The sequence below is a fragment of the Geotrypetes seraphini genome, chromosome 1, assembly GCF_902459505.1.
Source record: "Geotrypetes seraphini chromosome 1, aGeoSer1.1, whole genome shotgun sequence".
NCBI lineage: Eukaryota > Metazoa > Chordata > Amphibia > Gymnophiona > Dermophiidae > Geotrypetes > Geotrypetes seraphini.
In genome coordinates, this window is record NC_047084.1 from 277554287 (window position 1) to 277570294 (window position 16008).

The window sequence follows — 16008 nt, forward strand, 5'->3', positions numbered from 1 at the left end:
CTGTGTCCCTTGGTTCATAGTCCACTACCCATTAGGCTGCTACTCTGTTCTACAGGGACATCTGTAAAGCCATAGTTTTGAAAATGCCAGACAGACAGACATTCATATCCCTGTGTTTTTTTTTTTAATCATGCAAAAAGTTGGATGTTTCACTTTGGAAAATGGCTATTCATGTGGGATGTTTTCAGTACAAAAACATCCATCTCACAGCTATAATGGAAAAGGAAATCTAGAAGATTTTTTTCTGTTTTGATTATGGCTGTGGGATGGCTGTTTTTTTGGGAGGGGGTGGATTTGGTGGGTGGGAAGGGCTTGCTGGTGGTTGGGCTTAAACACTTTTTAGAAAAAGCACAGTTACTTACCGTAACAGGTGTTATCCAGGGACAGCAGGCAGATATTCTTGACTGATGGGTGACGGCACCGACGGAGCCCCGGTACGGACAATTTTAGAGTGATTGCACTCTAAGAACTTTTAGAAAGTTCTAGCTCGGCCGCACCGCGCACGCGCGAGTGCCTTCCCGCCCGACAGAGGCGCGCGGTCCCTCAGTTAGTATAAGCCAGCTAAGAAGCCAACCCGGGGAGGTGGGTGGGACGCAAGAATATCTGCCTGCTGTCCCTGGATAACACCTGTTACGGTAAGTAACTGTGCTTTATCCCAGGACAAGCAGGCAGCATATTCTTGACTGATGGGTGACCTCTAAGCTAACAAAAAGAGGGATGGAGGGAAGGTTGGCCATTAAGAAAACAAATTTTGTAAAACAGATTGGCCGAAGTGACCATCCCTTCTGGAGAATGCATCCAGACAATAATGAGATGTAAAAGTGTGAACTGAGGACCAAGTAGCAGCTTTGCAGATTTCCTCAATAGGAGTGGAACGGAGGAAAGCTACAGATGCTGCCATTGCTCTGACTCTATGGGCCGTGACAGAACCTTCCAGTGTCAGTCCGGTCTGAGCATAACAGAATGAAATGCACGCTGCCAGCCAATTAGACAACGTACGTTTAGAAACAGGACGTCCCAATTTATTCGGATCAAAGGACAGAAAAAGCTGGGGAACTGATCTGTGGGGTTTCGTACGCTCCAGATAGTAAGCAAGAGCCCTTTTACAATCCAAAGTATGCAGAGCTTGTTCCCCAGAATGAGAATGAGGTTTTGGAAAGAAAACCGGTAGAACAATGGATTGGTTGAGATGAAATTCAGAAACAACCTTGGGGAGAAACTTTGGATGTGTACGCAGAACCACCTTGTCATGGTGAAAAACCGTAAAAGGTGGATCTGCAACCAGTGCATGAAGCTCACTGACTCTCCTGGCAGAGGTAAGAGCAATAAGGAAAAGTACTTTCCAAGTGAGAAATTTGAAAGGAGAAGTAGCTAAAGGTTCAAACGGAGGTTTCATTAAAGCTGAAAGAACCACATTGAGATCCCAGATAACCGGAGGGGCTTTAAGAGGTGGTTTAACATTGAAAAGCCCACGCATGAACCTGGACACCAGGGGATGAGCTGAAAGAAGTTTTCCATGGACTGGCTCATGAAAAGCTGCAATGGCACTGAGGTGGACCCTGATGGAAGAGGACTTCAGGCCAGAGTCAGACAAAGAAAGAAGATAATCCAACAACGTCTCCACTGCTAGGGAAGTGGGATCAAGATGATGAAGAAGACACCAGGAAGAAAATCTCGTCCACTTTTGATGGTAACATTGTAGAGTGGCTGGTTTCCTGGAGGCATCCAGAATGGAACGAACGGGCTGAGACAAAAGAGTATCAGTCGAGTTCAGCCCGAGAGATACCAAGCCATCAGGTGTAGAGACTGAAGGTTGGGATGCAGAAGGGTTCCCTGCTGTTGCGTAAGCAGAGAAGGAAACAGAGGAAGAAGAAAAGGTTCCCTGGAACTGAGTTGAAGTAGAAGGGAGAACCAATGTTGCCTGGGCCACCTCGGAGCAATCAGAATCATGGTGGCTCGTTCCCTCTTGAGCTTGAACAAGGTTCTCAACATGAGAGGCAGAGGAGGGAAGGCGTACAGGAACAGATTCGACCAGTCGAGGAGAAAAGCATCTGCTGTAAGACGGAGCGGAGAGTAAAGTCTGGAGCAGAATAGGGGCAGCTGATGATTGTGAGGAGCTGCAAAGAGGTCTATCTGAGGAGTGCCCCATTGATCGAAGATAGACTGCAGAGTTACGGGATCGAGTGTCCACTCGTGAGGTTGGAGAATTCTGCTGAGTTTGTCCGCTAAGGAATTCTGTTTCCCCTGAATGTATATAGCTTTCAGGAAGAGATGGTGATCTATGGCCCAAGTCCAGATCTTCTGGGCTTCCTGGCATAAAAGGCGAGAGCCTGTCCCACCCTGTTTGTTGATGTAGTACATCGCAACCTGATTGTCTGTGCACAACAGAAGGACCTGAGGAAAGAGAAGGTGTTGGAAGGCCTTGAGGGCGTAAAACATCGCTCTGAGTTCCAGGAAATTGATTTGATGCTTCCTTTCCTGGACTGACCAAAGACCTTGAGTCTGGAACTCGTTCAAGTGAGCTCCCCATGCGTACAGAGAGGCGTCGGTGGTGATGACTAGTTGATGAGGAGGCTGATGGAACAGAAGACCTCTGGATAGATTTGAGGATACCAACCACCATTGAAGAGACTGACGAAGAGATGATGTCACAGATATGTGTCGTGAGCAAGGGTCCGACGCTTGGGACCACTGGGTAGCAAGGGTCCATTGAGGAGTGCGCAGGTGAAGACGGGCATGAGGTGTGACATGAACTGTGGATGCCATGTGCCCCAAGAGTACCATCATTTGTCTTGCTGAGATGGACGGCAGAGGAAGCACCTGGTGACATAGAGACTGAAGAGTCTGGAGACGATTGGATGGTAGGAAAGCTCTCATGAGGAGTGTATCCAGGATCGCTCCAATGAATTGAAGCCTCTGAGTGGGAATGATATGAGATTTGGGTAGATTGATCTCGAATCCCAGAAGTTGTAGGAACTGGATGGTTTGGTTGGTGGCCAGAAGGACTGCTTGAGCGGAAGTGTCTTTGATCAACCAATCGTCCAGGTAAGGAAATACATGCAGGTGGTGAGAGCGTAGAAATGCCGCTACCACAATGAGACATTTGGTGAATACCCTTGGAGATGAGGCAAGACCGAAGGGCAGCACCTTGTACTGGTAATGACAATGATTGATCATGAATCGGAGATATGGTCTCGAGGTTACATTGATCGGTATGTGAGTGTAAGCCTCTTTGAGATCGAGGGAGCATAGCCAGTCGTTTTGATTTAGAAGGGGATAAAGGATGGCTAAAGAAAGCATCTTGAATTTTTCTTTTACTAGATGAATGTTGAGATCGCGAAGATCCAGGATGGGTCTGAGATCTCCTGTCTTTTTGGGAACTAGAAAGTAACGGGAGTAGAATCCCTGCCCCTTTTGATCTAGAGGAACTTCCTCTATAGCGTTCAGAAGGAGGAGGGATTGGACCTCCTGAATAAGGAGGGCCGATTGAGGACTGTTCAAAGCAGACTCTTTTGGCAGGCTTTGAGGTGGAAGAGTCTGAAAGTTGAGAGAGTAGCCGTGGCGGATGATGTTGAGGACCCATTGGTCCGATGTGATTACTTCCCACCGGCTGAGGAACAGAGAAAGTCGACCTCCTATAGGCTGAGGCAGGAGAGCAGGAATGGGGATACTGGCTATACTGTGGAGAATGAAGTCAAAAGGGCTGTGACTTCTGCTGAGGAGGTTGTTTTACAGCTTGTTGCTGCTGCTGTTGTCTGGGAGGCTGACGTTGTTGTTGCCTCTGACGCCTAGGTTGCTGAGCAGTGGTAGTCAATGGCCGAGCTGTGAAGCGGCGTTGATAGGCCGATTGCTGCCTATATGGTCTTGGCGGAGGAGGCTTCTTTTTATTCTTGAGCAGGGTATCCCAGCGCGTCTCATGAGCAGAGAGCTTTTGTGTGGTTGAGTCCATGGAATCCCCAAAGAGCTCATCCCCTAGGCATGGGGCATTGGCTAACCGATCTTGATGGTTAACATCAAGCTCGGATACCCGAAGCCAGGCCAAACGACGCATAGCTACTGACATTGCTGTCGCTCTGGATGTTAGTTCAAAGGTGTCATATATGGATCTAACCATAAACTTACGTAATTGTAGAAGAGACGACAAGCATGTGTGAAAAGCGGGATGCTTTCGTGAAGGAAGATATTTTTCGAAAGAAGCCATGGTGGTAAGGAGATGCTTTAAATAAAAAGAAAAATGAAAAGCATAATTACCAGCCCTATTTGCCAACATAGCATTTTGGTAGAGCCTCTTACCAAATTTATCCATGGCCCTTCCTTCTCTGCCAGGAGGGACAGATGCATATACACTGGCTCCTGAAGTCTTTTTAAGGGTGGATTCGACAAATAAGGATTCATGAGGAAGTTGAGGTTTGTCGAACCCCGGAATGGGAATTACTTTATATAGAGAATCCAGTTTACGTGGGGCCCCTGGGACAGTTAAAGGAGTCTCTAAATTCTTATAGAAAGTTTCCCTCAAGATGTCATGAAGGGGAAGTTTCAAAAATTCCTTTGGAGGCTGATCAAAATCAAGGGCATCCAAAAAAGCTTTAGACTTTTTGGATTCAGCCTCCAAAGGAATGGACAAGGACTCACACATCTCTTTCAAAAAACTAGAGAAAGAGGAAGTGGCCTGTTTGGAGGATGGGTCAAGGACAGCCAAATCCTCCTCCTCTGAGGAACATTCGCCTTCAGAAAGAAAGGGTTCCTCTGAGTCTCCCCACAGATCAGGGTCCCTGACATGGGAAGAATGGTCCCGAGACTCAGGTGTCGACGTTTGCATGTGTCGGGTTTTGCGCACCGACTTACCCGACCTCATCGATACCGAGTCAGGAGAAGTTATCGGTCGCACCGGTGCCGAAGTCTGCACCGATTGATGGTGAGCTCTCGGCTCCGGTGCAAGGACTGGCATCGATACCGATGAGGTTAGGTGAAGCGGTACCGAGACAGTGGAAGCGGGTAACACGGGTTCCACAATCGGTATCGATACGGGTTGATCCACAACCGGTACCGGTGGCTCGGTGCGGACTGGCACCGGAAGGTTCGGTGTCATGATAGCAGGAAGGAGTCGTTCTAATTGCTCCTTAAGCTGCACCTGAAGGATGGCCGTAATGCGGTCATCGAGGGATGGCACCGGTACCGCTTTTTTCTTCTGCGGTACCTGCGGTGCCGCTCGACGCCCCGGAGATGAGGAGCCCGATGTCGAGGGACTCACCTCTATAGGGGCGGAGCGCTTCCGCTGGCGTCTTACAGGCGGCAGGATTGGACTCACTGCACTCGAGGCCGGAAGACGTTCCAGCGGGGAAGGCTTCTTAGCCGGCTTACCTGACTGTTGAGATGCCGGTGTGGAATCACGCGGCGTCGAAGACGAGGGTGCCGACTGAATCGGTGCCGAAGCCGGAGTCGAAGGAACGGGGTCGGACATCTCGGCACCGAACAACAATCGCTGTTGAATTTGGCGATTTTTTAATGTCCGTTTTTTTAAAGTAGCACAGCGGGTGCAAGAAGAGGCCTGATGCTCAGGACCCAAACACTGTAAACACCAGTTGTGTGGGTCCGTGAGAGATATAGGCCTAGCACACCGCTGGCATTTTTTAAAACCCGGTTGAGGGGGCATGAAAGTAAAAAACGGCTTCCGCCAAATCGAAGGCCGAGGCTTCGATGGTGGCAGAAGGCCCCGCCGGGGAAAACCGAAAACTGAAGAATAAAAATGAAAGTTTTTTTTTTTTTTTTTTTTAAACAAATAGAATAGAAAGAAAAAAGGCAATTTAAGCCAAAACGTTTACGCGAGCGGGAAGGCAAGTTAGGAGAAAATTTCAACAGCCGTTGAAAACGCGTCTTCTTAGCTCCGCGGAAACTAAGAAACTGAGGGACCGCGCGCCTCTGTCGGGCGGGAAGGCACTCGCGCGTGCGCGGTGCGGCCGAGCTAGAACTTTCTAAAAGTTCTTAGAGTGCAATCACTCTAAAATTGTCCGTACCGGGGCTCCGTCGGTGCCGTCACCCATCAGTCAAGAATATGCTGCCTGCTTGTCCTGGGATAATGCCCCTCCACATGTGTGTGCCCAAATACTAATGTATCATATAGATCTGAGATCTATCTAAAGCTAGACAGGCAAAAGAACACCTCGCCTTAGGATATAGATAGTCTAACAAAAGGCAAGGGAGTCGTCTTTTCAACCAATGATAGGATCTTTAATCCAAACTGTGGGATCCTAGTTTCAGTGTATTGAAGACACCTTCCTCAGGGGACACTTGTATAAGTCACTTAAAAAACTCTGCGTTAAAAACACTCTGGAGCAGGCAGAAAGCAACCATAGTTTGAATTAAAGATTCTACCATTGGTTGAAAAGGCATCTCCCTTGCCTTTTGTTAGACTATCTATCTAAAGTTAGCCATCCATCTATACTCCCTTTAGATTTAAATTTACTTTGTGCTGGTTGGAACCTTCATACAGGGCTCCTTTTACAAAGCCGCGCTAGGGCCTTAACGTGCAGAATAGTGCACGCTAAATTTCCGCACGCGCTAGCCACTACCGCCTCCAGGCGGTAGATTTCTTGCTAGCGCGCGCTAATCCGGTGCGTGCGTTAAAACCGCCAGCGCGGCTTTGTAAAAGGAGCCCACAGTGATTCTGCACAAATATCAAGTACTTCTACTATAAAAAATTGGTAAAATTCTCCCTTTAAACCCAATACAAGGATGACAATTGCACTAAAATTTCCAAAATTAAGTGAAGGGGTAAGTAATTGGAAAAACTGCAATAGATTAAATTATACCTTCTGGTGGAATTCGTTATGTCACATTTATAAAATGGAAAGCATAATTGCTATTCAAAAAGGGTATTATAATAAATTTAAAAAGATCTGGGGGCCATTGACGACTTACTGTAATGAGTAGACACCATTTTCTATTGAAAGTATATTTGCAAATGGTGGGAGGAGGGTGAATTAAAGTTTTACTATAGGTTTAATCAATAGTAAAGAATATTTATATTTGTATATTTTTGATTGAATGCTAAAGGAAAGGGTGGGTGAGAAGAGAATAAATTTATTTATTTGATGTTATATTAGAAAGAAATTCAAGTGATGTATTTAATTTTAAATGTTTTATTATTTGTACACTTGTTGTAAGATTAAAAAATGAATAAAGAATTAAAAAATAAAAAAAGTGAAGGGGTTTCAGTACGGGCTCAATTATCCCTACGAGTGACCAAAAGCCCCAGGCAGGTTCATAGGTGACTAGCACCAAGGGTCTAAATAAACCCTGCCCAGTACATCATGATACCCTTGTTTTAAGACATTTAATTAATAACATTAAATAAATATAAAGTGCAAACATGCATCCAGTAAGAGGATAAAAGGAGGGGAAGGTGTGTTTGAAAGCCCCGCAAAAATCAATATCAAAAAATCATCAAAAATCAGTGAAGGTAACAATCAATAAAGCTCCAACTTCTTAAATTCATAAATATGTAAATTGATAAGTTCAAAAGTTCATACATTCATCAATTCAAAAAGTTCAAAGAGTTCATATCATATCACCATTATGTCTCTGTTCATCAATTAATGAAAAGTAAATGGTAACAATCATGAAAAACACTTCAAAAATACATCAGTCAATCAATCAGTTAATACACTTAGCTGGATCTTCAATTTCATAAATTCAAATTCATGTCACCACAACTTCCCCATATACCCTCCTGTGGTATACACTACCCCTCACCCATAACTGATTTCTCTTTCCTCCATCTGCACTCCCTCCCCAGCTCCTGCACCCCCGTACACATGCACACAGCAGTCATCCCTTTCTGTGACACACAGATTGCAACAGTTTTCACCATTCCTCTCCCACAGCTCAGACGTCCAGGTCTCCCCTTTCCCCTGGTGCACACACACCCAACAGTCTCTTACTCCCCACCAAAGTGCACACAAACATCTTGCTCCTTCCCCTATGCCAGGGGTGTGAAACTCAGGTCCGTGGGCCAAATTTGGTCCGCAGGATAATTAAATTTGGCCTGCGAGAAAAAACCCTTCCCTCCCTCCATTGCGTTGTCCACCATCTCTCTCCCGGCTTCCTGGTCTCACCTTTAAAGCAGCCTGCAGAGGATCGCCGGTCGCCTGTAGCAATCCTAGCAGACTGCCGTTTGTCTCTGCAGCTTGTTCCCTCTGCTGCGGTCCCATACATCAGAGGAGGGGCGGGACCGTGCAGAGGAAACGTGCTGTGGAGGCCGATGGCAGCCTGCTAGGATCACTACAGCATCGGCGATCCTCTGCAGGCTGCTTTGAAGGTGAGACCGGGAAGCCGGAGGACGCTAGAAAGGGGAAAACATGCAAGCCTTCGGGAGGGGGCGGGCCTGGTGTAGAAGAACACAGAGGGAGGGGTCCAAGGAGATGTGCATATGCCAGACTGAAGGTGGTGGGGGGAGGGGAAGAAATAATGGGTCTAAAAACAAAGGAGAGGGAGAGAAATGGTGGACAATGGGATGGAGGAAGGTAAAGAACAGAAAGGGAGAGAAGTTGGACACAAGGGATGGTGTGGAGGGGGAGATAGAGATACTGGATAGGAGGGTAGTTGGGAAGAGAAAGGAAGAGATGGTGGATCCTGGGGTGGTGGGAAAGGAGGGAGAGATGCTGAATGAAAGGGTAGTTGAGAAAAGGTGAGATGGTGGATCTTGGGATGGTTGGGTCCATTGCTGCAGCTGTGGGGATGATGAAAAAAAGGAAAGATACCAGACCTCTGTGGGAGGGAAGAACATAAGAATAGTCTTACTGGGTCAGATCGATGGTCCATCAAACCCAGTAGCTCATTCTCACGGTGGCCAATCCAGGTCACTAGTACCTGGCCAAAACCCAAGATTAGCAATATTCCATGCTACCGATCCAGGGCAAGCAGTGACTTCCCCCGTGTCTTTCTCAATTACAGATTATGGGCTTTTACTCCAGGAACTTGTCCAAACCTTTCTTAAAACCAGCTACACTATCTGCTCTTACCACATCCTCTGGCAACACGTTCCAGAGATTACCTATTCTCTGAGTGAAAAAAAAATTCCTCCAATTGGTGTTAAAAGTATTTCCCTGTAACTTCATTGAGTCCCCTAGTCTTTGTAATTTTTGACGGAGTGAAAAATCGTTCCACTTGTACCAGTTCTACTCCACTCAGGATTTTGTAGACTTCAACCATATCTCCCCTCAGCTATCTTTTTTAAAAATTTATTTATCATTTCAAATAATTACATGCACAATTGTACAGGAAATACTGAATACATCCCTTCAATTCATCAAAAGATAAATGAATATGAAACATAAAAGAAAGAAAATTCTCTAACATAGTCTATCTATAGAGAGAGAAAAAGCTTCAAGAAACCACCTTGTGGGAATCAAGGGTTTAACTAAATATAACAAAGAGGAAAGATTATTCAAGCATACATCATTCCTAACATTCCATGATCACATTTATACTGTTCCAGTCTGGACCATGGTAGGAAGCCCTTTACCTTCCAAAAAGAAACCCAATTGGCCAGGTTCAAAGAAAATATACTTATTCCCTTGGTAGGAAATAAAACACTTACAAGGAAATCTTAATTGAAAACTTGCCCCTAAAGAAATCACTCTTGTGCAGTATGTGAGAAATTTTTTCCTGCGAGATTGAGTCCATTTAGGTACATCTGGGAATATAGTCACCTTTTCATCTAAATAGGAGACCTGTTTCATTTTAAAGTATATCTTCAGTAACATTTCTTTATCTTGTAGAAATACAAGCTTGACTATAAATGTAGCCTAACACCTCTATCTCAGAAGATTCCAATAGTGCAGAGACATCTAACTCAGTCTTCTCCCCTTGAGTATCTTCTGAAATCTTTTTTAAATAGTACATTTTTTGTACAAGGGGGGTAAGTTAGAGTCTGGAACTTTCAACACAGTTACCAAAATTTTTTTAAAGAGTTCTAAGGGAGACAAATATTTAGCAATAGGGAAATTTAAAAGTCTTAAGTTCAAGTTTCTTTGTTGATTCTTCAGAATTTCTATTTTCCTCATTAATAATATTTTATCAGTAGATTGTTTAACAAGCAAAGTCTTCGTTTCCTTTGTTGTTTTCTCCAGTTAGATAACTCTTCCTTCTGAAGTTGAATAGATGTCTCCAAATGGGTTATCTTTGCAGATGAATTTAAAGTATTAGTAACAAAATTAGTACATACCACATGTAAGTTTTCTATTGCGGTCCAAATTGAATCCAGAGTCACCGCTGGCGGTTTCACAAGTGGCTTGAGGGGGGGAAAATCCAGCCGGTTGGAATATGGCTCCTTCCATGGGACACAGCCCACGGGTTTCCTCACTCTCACTACCAATTGGTCCCAGCGGGAAAGAACTCCCTGCTTGCATTGGCTCCAAAGCATGAGTCGATGACGATATACTGACATCCGGGTTAGCTGGACGTTCGAGATGCTCCTCTCCAGATCCAGTCTGTGAGTCCTCCAAACTCGTCTGTCCCGTCTCAGTGTCTCCAGGCATAGGGGGAGTATGTGGTCCACGCGGGCTCAACGAGAGATCGCCATCTTAAGCTATTCATTTCCCCTGGCATAGCAGCAGAAATGCCCGCAGAGGTTTGATGGACTGTGAATGCTGTTATCACAGTCTGTTGCGGCGTTGAGGTCTCCGGAGCAGCTGGAGGATTGCCCCTTGGCCTTCCCCGTTTTTTAGGCATACCGCAGGTAATTCAAACTTATGAAGCAGCCGGGCGAGCCCGGTTAAGAGGAAAAATTCAACTCGCATCCTGCCCAAGCGCCATCTTGCTTTTTTCGAATGTACCTTTGGGGGAGTTCTTTATTGTTGATGCTACTTCTGTTGAGGACAGCTGCAGAGCAGCCACTTCATCCTCGATCCATATCTTCACTTCACCCTACTGTTTAGAACAAAACTCCAAAAGAGACAGTTGGTTTGGGCAAGCAGTTCTGCAAAATCTATTTACTTCCTGAGTGCCAACTTTCCCTCCAGCCTTCTTCGGTTTTGCCAGGATCATAGCATATCTCTTCCAAAGTCAAGATCCTAGCAGCTTGGGAGTCTCACTTGTGAGACTATTATACCTCCTTGTCCATGGAGAAAGCAGATACTTACCTGTGGCAGGCATTCTCCAAGGTCAGCAGGTATGTATTCTCGCAACCTGCCCACCTCCCCTAATTGGCTTCCTAGCTTTTTTTATTTCTACTGAACTGGAGGTCCCATTAGCCAACGTCGGGCAGGAAGTCACTGCCACATGCGCGGTATAGGCACAACATTAAAATTTAAAGTTACAGTACACTGGTATATTTCCATACCAGGTTCTGTGGATGATACCATCCATGTGAGATTATTTACCTTCTATCCACGGAGAACACCTGCTACAGATAAGTATCTTTGCTTTTCTGTTTTGATACTCTCCCATATTTTGACTAGTTTTTCTTATTGTGGAGTGTTGAACACTGACCTTGACTTAGACTAGAGAGGCCTCTGCAGTTCTTTGAATGTTCTGGAATGTTTTGTGAATTCCCGGATGAGTTGTTTCTGCTTTCACTATACAGTGGCTGTCGTATTTTTAATATTGTTTTTTTTAATCATCTGTGTCTTTCATCAAAGCATTTTCTTTAGAAAACATCAGGTAGAAGAAAACAGAAAGCTCGGACATACTTCCTCTATCTTGTGAAATAATTTTGAAAAGTGAAGACAGTGACTTACTTAATAGTGATATCCTTTTGGCCGTTCTCAGGCCTTAATGCTCCTTTAAATCTAGGAGCCAACTTCAAAACTTAACAGCTGCTGGCTAAGATCTTTCATCCCTTTCCCAAAACAAAGTTGAAGTCATTTGGGGGAGGAGGGTAGAGACACTCTTCAAGGACTGATGCATGTCTTATAAAACCTTATGTACTAAATAAATTAGGATGAGTGTAACTATAATTATCTAGGATAAGAGTAAATAGGATGAATGTAGTACACATTGCTAGAGCTATTTAGGATGCATATAAATATAGATTACTTAGTTGTAACAGTTAACCTATGAGGGTGTAAATATAAAAAACAAAAAAACTGCAGAGTGGAACGTACAAGGTGCAGGAATCTTTATTAAAAGTCTATTAAAAAAATGGCTCTCTTATACATAGAGTGCGGACCCAACACGATCCGTGTTTCGGAGAAACACTCCTTCCTCAGGAGTCCGGGGTATCCGATGTATCACATATAGAGAGTCATACGGAGCACACCGTTGTAGTATAAAATAAATCAAAATTTGTGAATTGAAGCAGGAACTTTTCCTTCCGGGCTAACACACGAAGGAGAAGTTCCTGTTTCGATTCACAAATTTTGATTTATTTTATACTACAACGGTGTGCTCCGTATGACTCTCTATATGTGATACATCGGATACCCCAGACCCCTGAGGAAGGAGTGTTTCTCCGAAATACGGACCGTGTTGGGTCCGCACTCCATGTATAAGACAGCCGTTTTTTATGGATAATAATTTTATAAAGACTTATAATAAAGATTCCTGCACCTTGTACATTCTACTCTGCAGTCTTTTTTTGTTTTTGGTGTTTGCCTTTTACTGCAGATCTATTAAATTTTTCTTTGTTTTGGAGGATGTAAATAAAGCATACTTAGAATGTTAACTGTAATCTTGTGTAAACATAACACACATAAATAATAGTATAATAATGCAAATGCAAACATGATATCCTAACCAAGCAGCTAGGAGGCTAACAATAATCACAGTGGAATCCATCTGAATCTGTATTACAGAATCATCCATTACAGATGTCGTTGAAAACCACTCTGAATTGACTCCCCAGTCATTAGTAGAGGTATAGAAGATAAGGTGGTTTCTCCATTCTTTATCTAAGAAAAAGAAAACTTTATACATAATGCCCTTAATACACTATTTAATGGCACTGGCAAAAACATATAACTTGAAAAGGAGACTGAGAGGGGATAAAATCGAAACATTTAAGATATTGAAGGGAATTGACTTAGTAGAGAAAGAGAGATTGTTCACCGTCTCCAAGGTGGAGATAACGAGAGGGCACTCTCTAAAGTTAAAAGGGGATAGATTCCGTGCAAGCGTAAGGAAGTTCTTCTTTACCCAGAGAGTGGTAGAAATCTGGAACGCTCTTCCAGAGGCTGTTATAGGGGAAAGCACCCTCCAGGGATTCAAGAAAAGGTTAGATAAGTTCCTGCTGAACCAGAACGTACGCGAATAAGGCTAGATTCAAATAGGGCACTGGTCTTTGACCTAAGGGCCGCTGCACGAGCGATGGACCACTCGTCTGACCCAGCAGTGGCAATTCTTTTGTCCTTATGTTCTAAGTGACAGCCCATATCATATGTTTATTTTTTGCCTTTCTGTTTTATCTTCTGTTTGATATTGTTTTAAACTCTCATGTATTATATACTCATGTATTATATATATATCATAGTCTTTCTTTCACAGGCACTTTAGATTGTGAGCCCATTTGGGACAGAGAGGGAAGTTTAATGTGCTTTTAATATACAATATATACAAATATATACAATATATACAAATTGATTGATTGGTTGTTATAATTTTATTATGTGTGTTCTTATGTAACCCGCACAGAACTGTGGATGCAGTGGGCTATAAATTTCTTTAAATAAATAAATAAATATCTCTCATAGTCTTTTAGTTCTTCATCCTGTTCTAAGCAGTCTCTCTCTTGCACCCAACTTATTTACAACATAAATTCAAATTCCCTTCTTTCCCCAATAGTGTACTTTTCATTTCCTACTGTATCTCAGATCTTTTTCATTCCCTCTCTTAACCAAGTTTTCCCTTCTCATTCCTACTAGTATCAAATTTTCACCCTATTGACCCTCTGCTTCACCACCCTTCCAGTCCACCAGCCACCTAGAGCTCACTAGCCCTTACTTCCATCCCTTCTTCACCTTGTAATATTCCGCTTTTCTGCATTGTACAGCTTTTGGTTAGTCATGTCTAGCTGGAACTTTCATGCTGGTCTTGGGGGTATTGAATTCCTGTGTTGCTGCCATCTGATGGTGATAGCACAAACATCCCCGGTGCTAGGGTGAAATTCTAGTTGCAATAGTGAAATTTGTCTAGCCTTCAGTAAGGATTTGGGTTTAATTTGATAGGCCATTTTGCAACTTGAAACAAGTCAAAAGCTTTTACAAAAACAATTTTTAAATGTTAGTATTTAAAATGTTACTGACTCTTTCCTGCTTTACTTTATAATCTACAATGCAGGCCAAAGAAGCCACAGGAGCAACGGCAACGGTTATCTATGTACCACCTCCATTTGCTGCAGCTGCAATAGATGAAGCAATGGAAGCACAAATGCCCCTAGCTGTGTGTATCACAGAAGGGATTCCACAGCAGGATATGGTTCGAGTTAAACATAAGCTGCTTCGCCAGAATACAACTCGCCTAATTGGGCCAAATTGTCCTGGTGTCATCAATGTAAGTCTTATGTTTGTTTATTTTTTAAAAACTTAAATTAGGGAGGGGGCACATCATTCCAAAGCAGATTGATAGTGGGCCTGTCTGTTAAGGGAAAAATCAAGCGGTGTGAGTGAGGGGAACGAAAGGCGGTATATGAAATAATCATTGAGGCAAGGTAGAGGGGAAACCCAAATGCAAAGTTTTACAAGTCAGGTATTTTAAATATGACACGGAAATGAACTGGAAGCCAGTGAAGATTGAATAGCAGTTGGGGAAACAGTTTTTGTTCTGCTTTATGAAACTTCTGCCCCTTATACCTGTGTTTAGTATTAGTTTCTCAGATATTCCATTTTGTAATTTGATTGCCTTTCAATAATATTGACCACATACTGTGTGACATAGCTAAATTACTCGCAATCCTGAAATTATAAGTGCTCAGAATAAACCATTGAAAAAAATTGTGTAAGTGAATGGAAAAACTCATAAAATGCATTCAAGCCATCAATGCTGTCCTAAATAAGACTGCCAATTTTCAAAAAGCCTTAAAGGTCTCAGAAATGTGTGAGCAAGAGAACTCATTACATCTGTCTTGGTGGGGGAGAGTCTAAATGGTTAAGATGATGATTTTGCCTGTGGTTTGCTAACAAATGGGTATGTTACCAGTTTGTTTTCAGGGGTCCTTTTACAAGAAGTTGTATAGCATTCTTACCAAATTTATTTGGCTAGGTAAAACTGCTAGAATTGCTTTAGTATCTTTACAAAAAACAAGTTTTTCTTTACCCAGAGAGTGGTAGAAATCTGGAATGCTCTTCCAGAGGCTGTTATAGGGGAAAGCACCCTCCAGGGATTCAAGAAAAGGTTAGATAAGTTCCTGCTTAACCAGAACGTATGCGAGTAAGGCTAGATTCAAATAGGGCACTGGTCTTTGACCTAAGGGCCGCTGCACGAGCGATGGACCATTGGTCTGACCCAGCAGTGACAATTCTTTTGTCCTTATGTTCTAAGTGACAGCCCATATGATATGTTTATTTTTGGGGTAAATTTCCCAAACTTTTATAGGTACCATCAGGCCTATATACTACGTCAGGGTATGTATTGGATTCTTCCTGAGCTCATGGAACATCTTCCTGATTGATTGTACTTAGAGTACTGGCAACTTATGTCCCCATTATGCTTGTCTCATGTGTTGAGTATCAAGTTACCTAGTTATGTTAAGGACAATAATATTTTATTTGACACCTGGAAAATCTTGAAATTTATTAACAATTTAACAGAAATTCCAGTAGAGAAATCCATGTGTCATTCCTTATGGCTAAACTCCAAGATTCAAATTGGTGAGTCTAAGATCACTTGGAACCCCTGGATACAGGTGGGCATATGTACATTAGATGATGTTATATCAAATGGGAAAATGATTTATTTTTCACAACTGCAACAATCTTTTGGTATTTCAATGTCTCAAATTTATAAGTGGTTGCAGTTGAAGCAAGCCATTCAGAAAGGGTTCCCTGATTGGCGAAATTTAAAAAATCATTATAG

General features: G+C 43.2%; 1 protein-coding gene across 1 annotated transcript in view; it reads left to right on the forward strand.

Moving 5' to 3' along the window:
- SUCLG1 (succinate-CoA ligase GDP/ADP-forming subunit alpha) overlaps positions 1-16008 on the forward strand; it is an 83722-nt gene that overhangs the window by 18517 nt on the left and 49197 nt on the right. The window contains exon 4 of the mRNA XM_033952669.1: positions 14275-14487. Within this exon, the coding sequence (XP_033808560.1) occupies positions 14275-14487 (213 nt within the window). The remainder of the gene's footprint in view (positions 1-14274; positions 14488-16008) is intronic.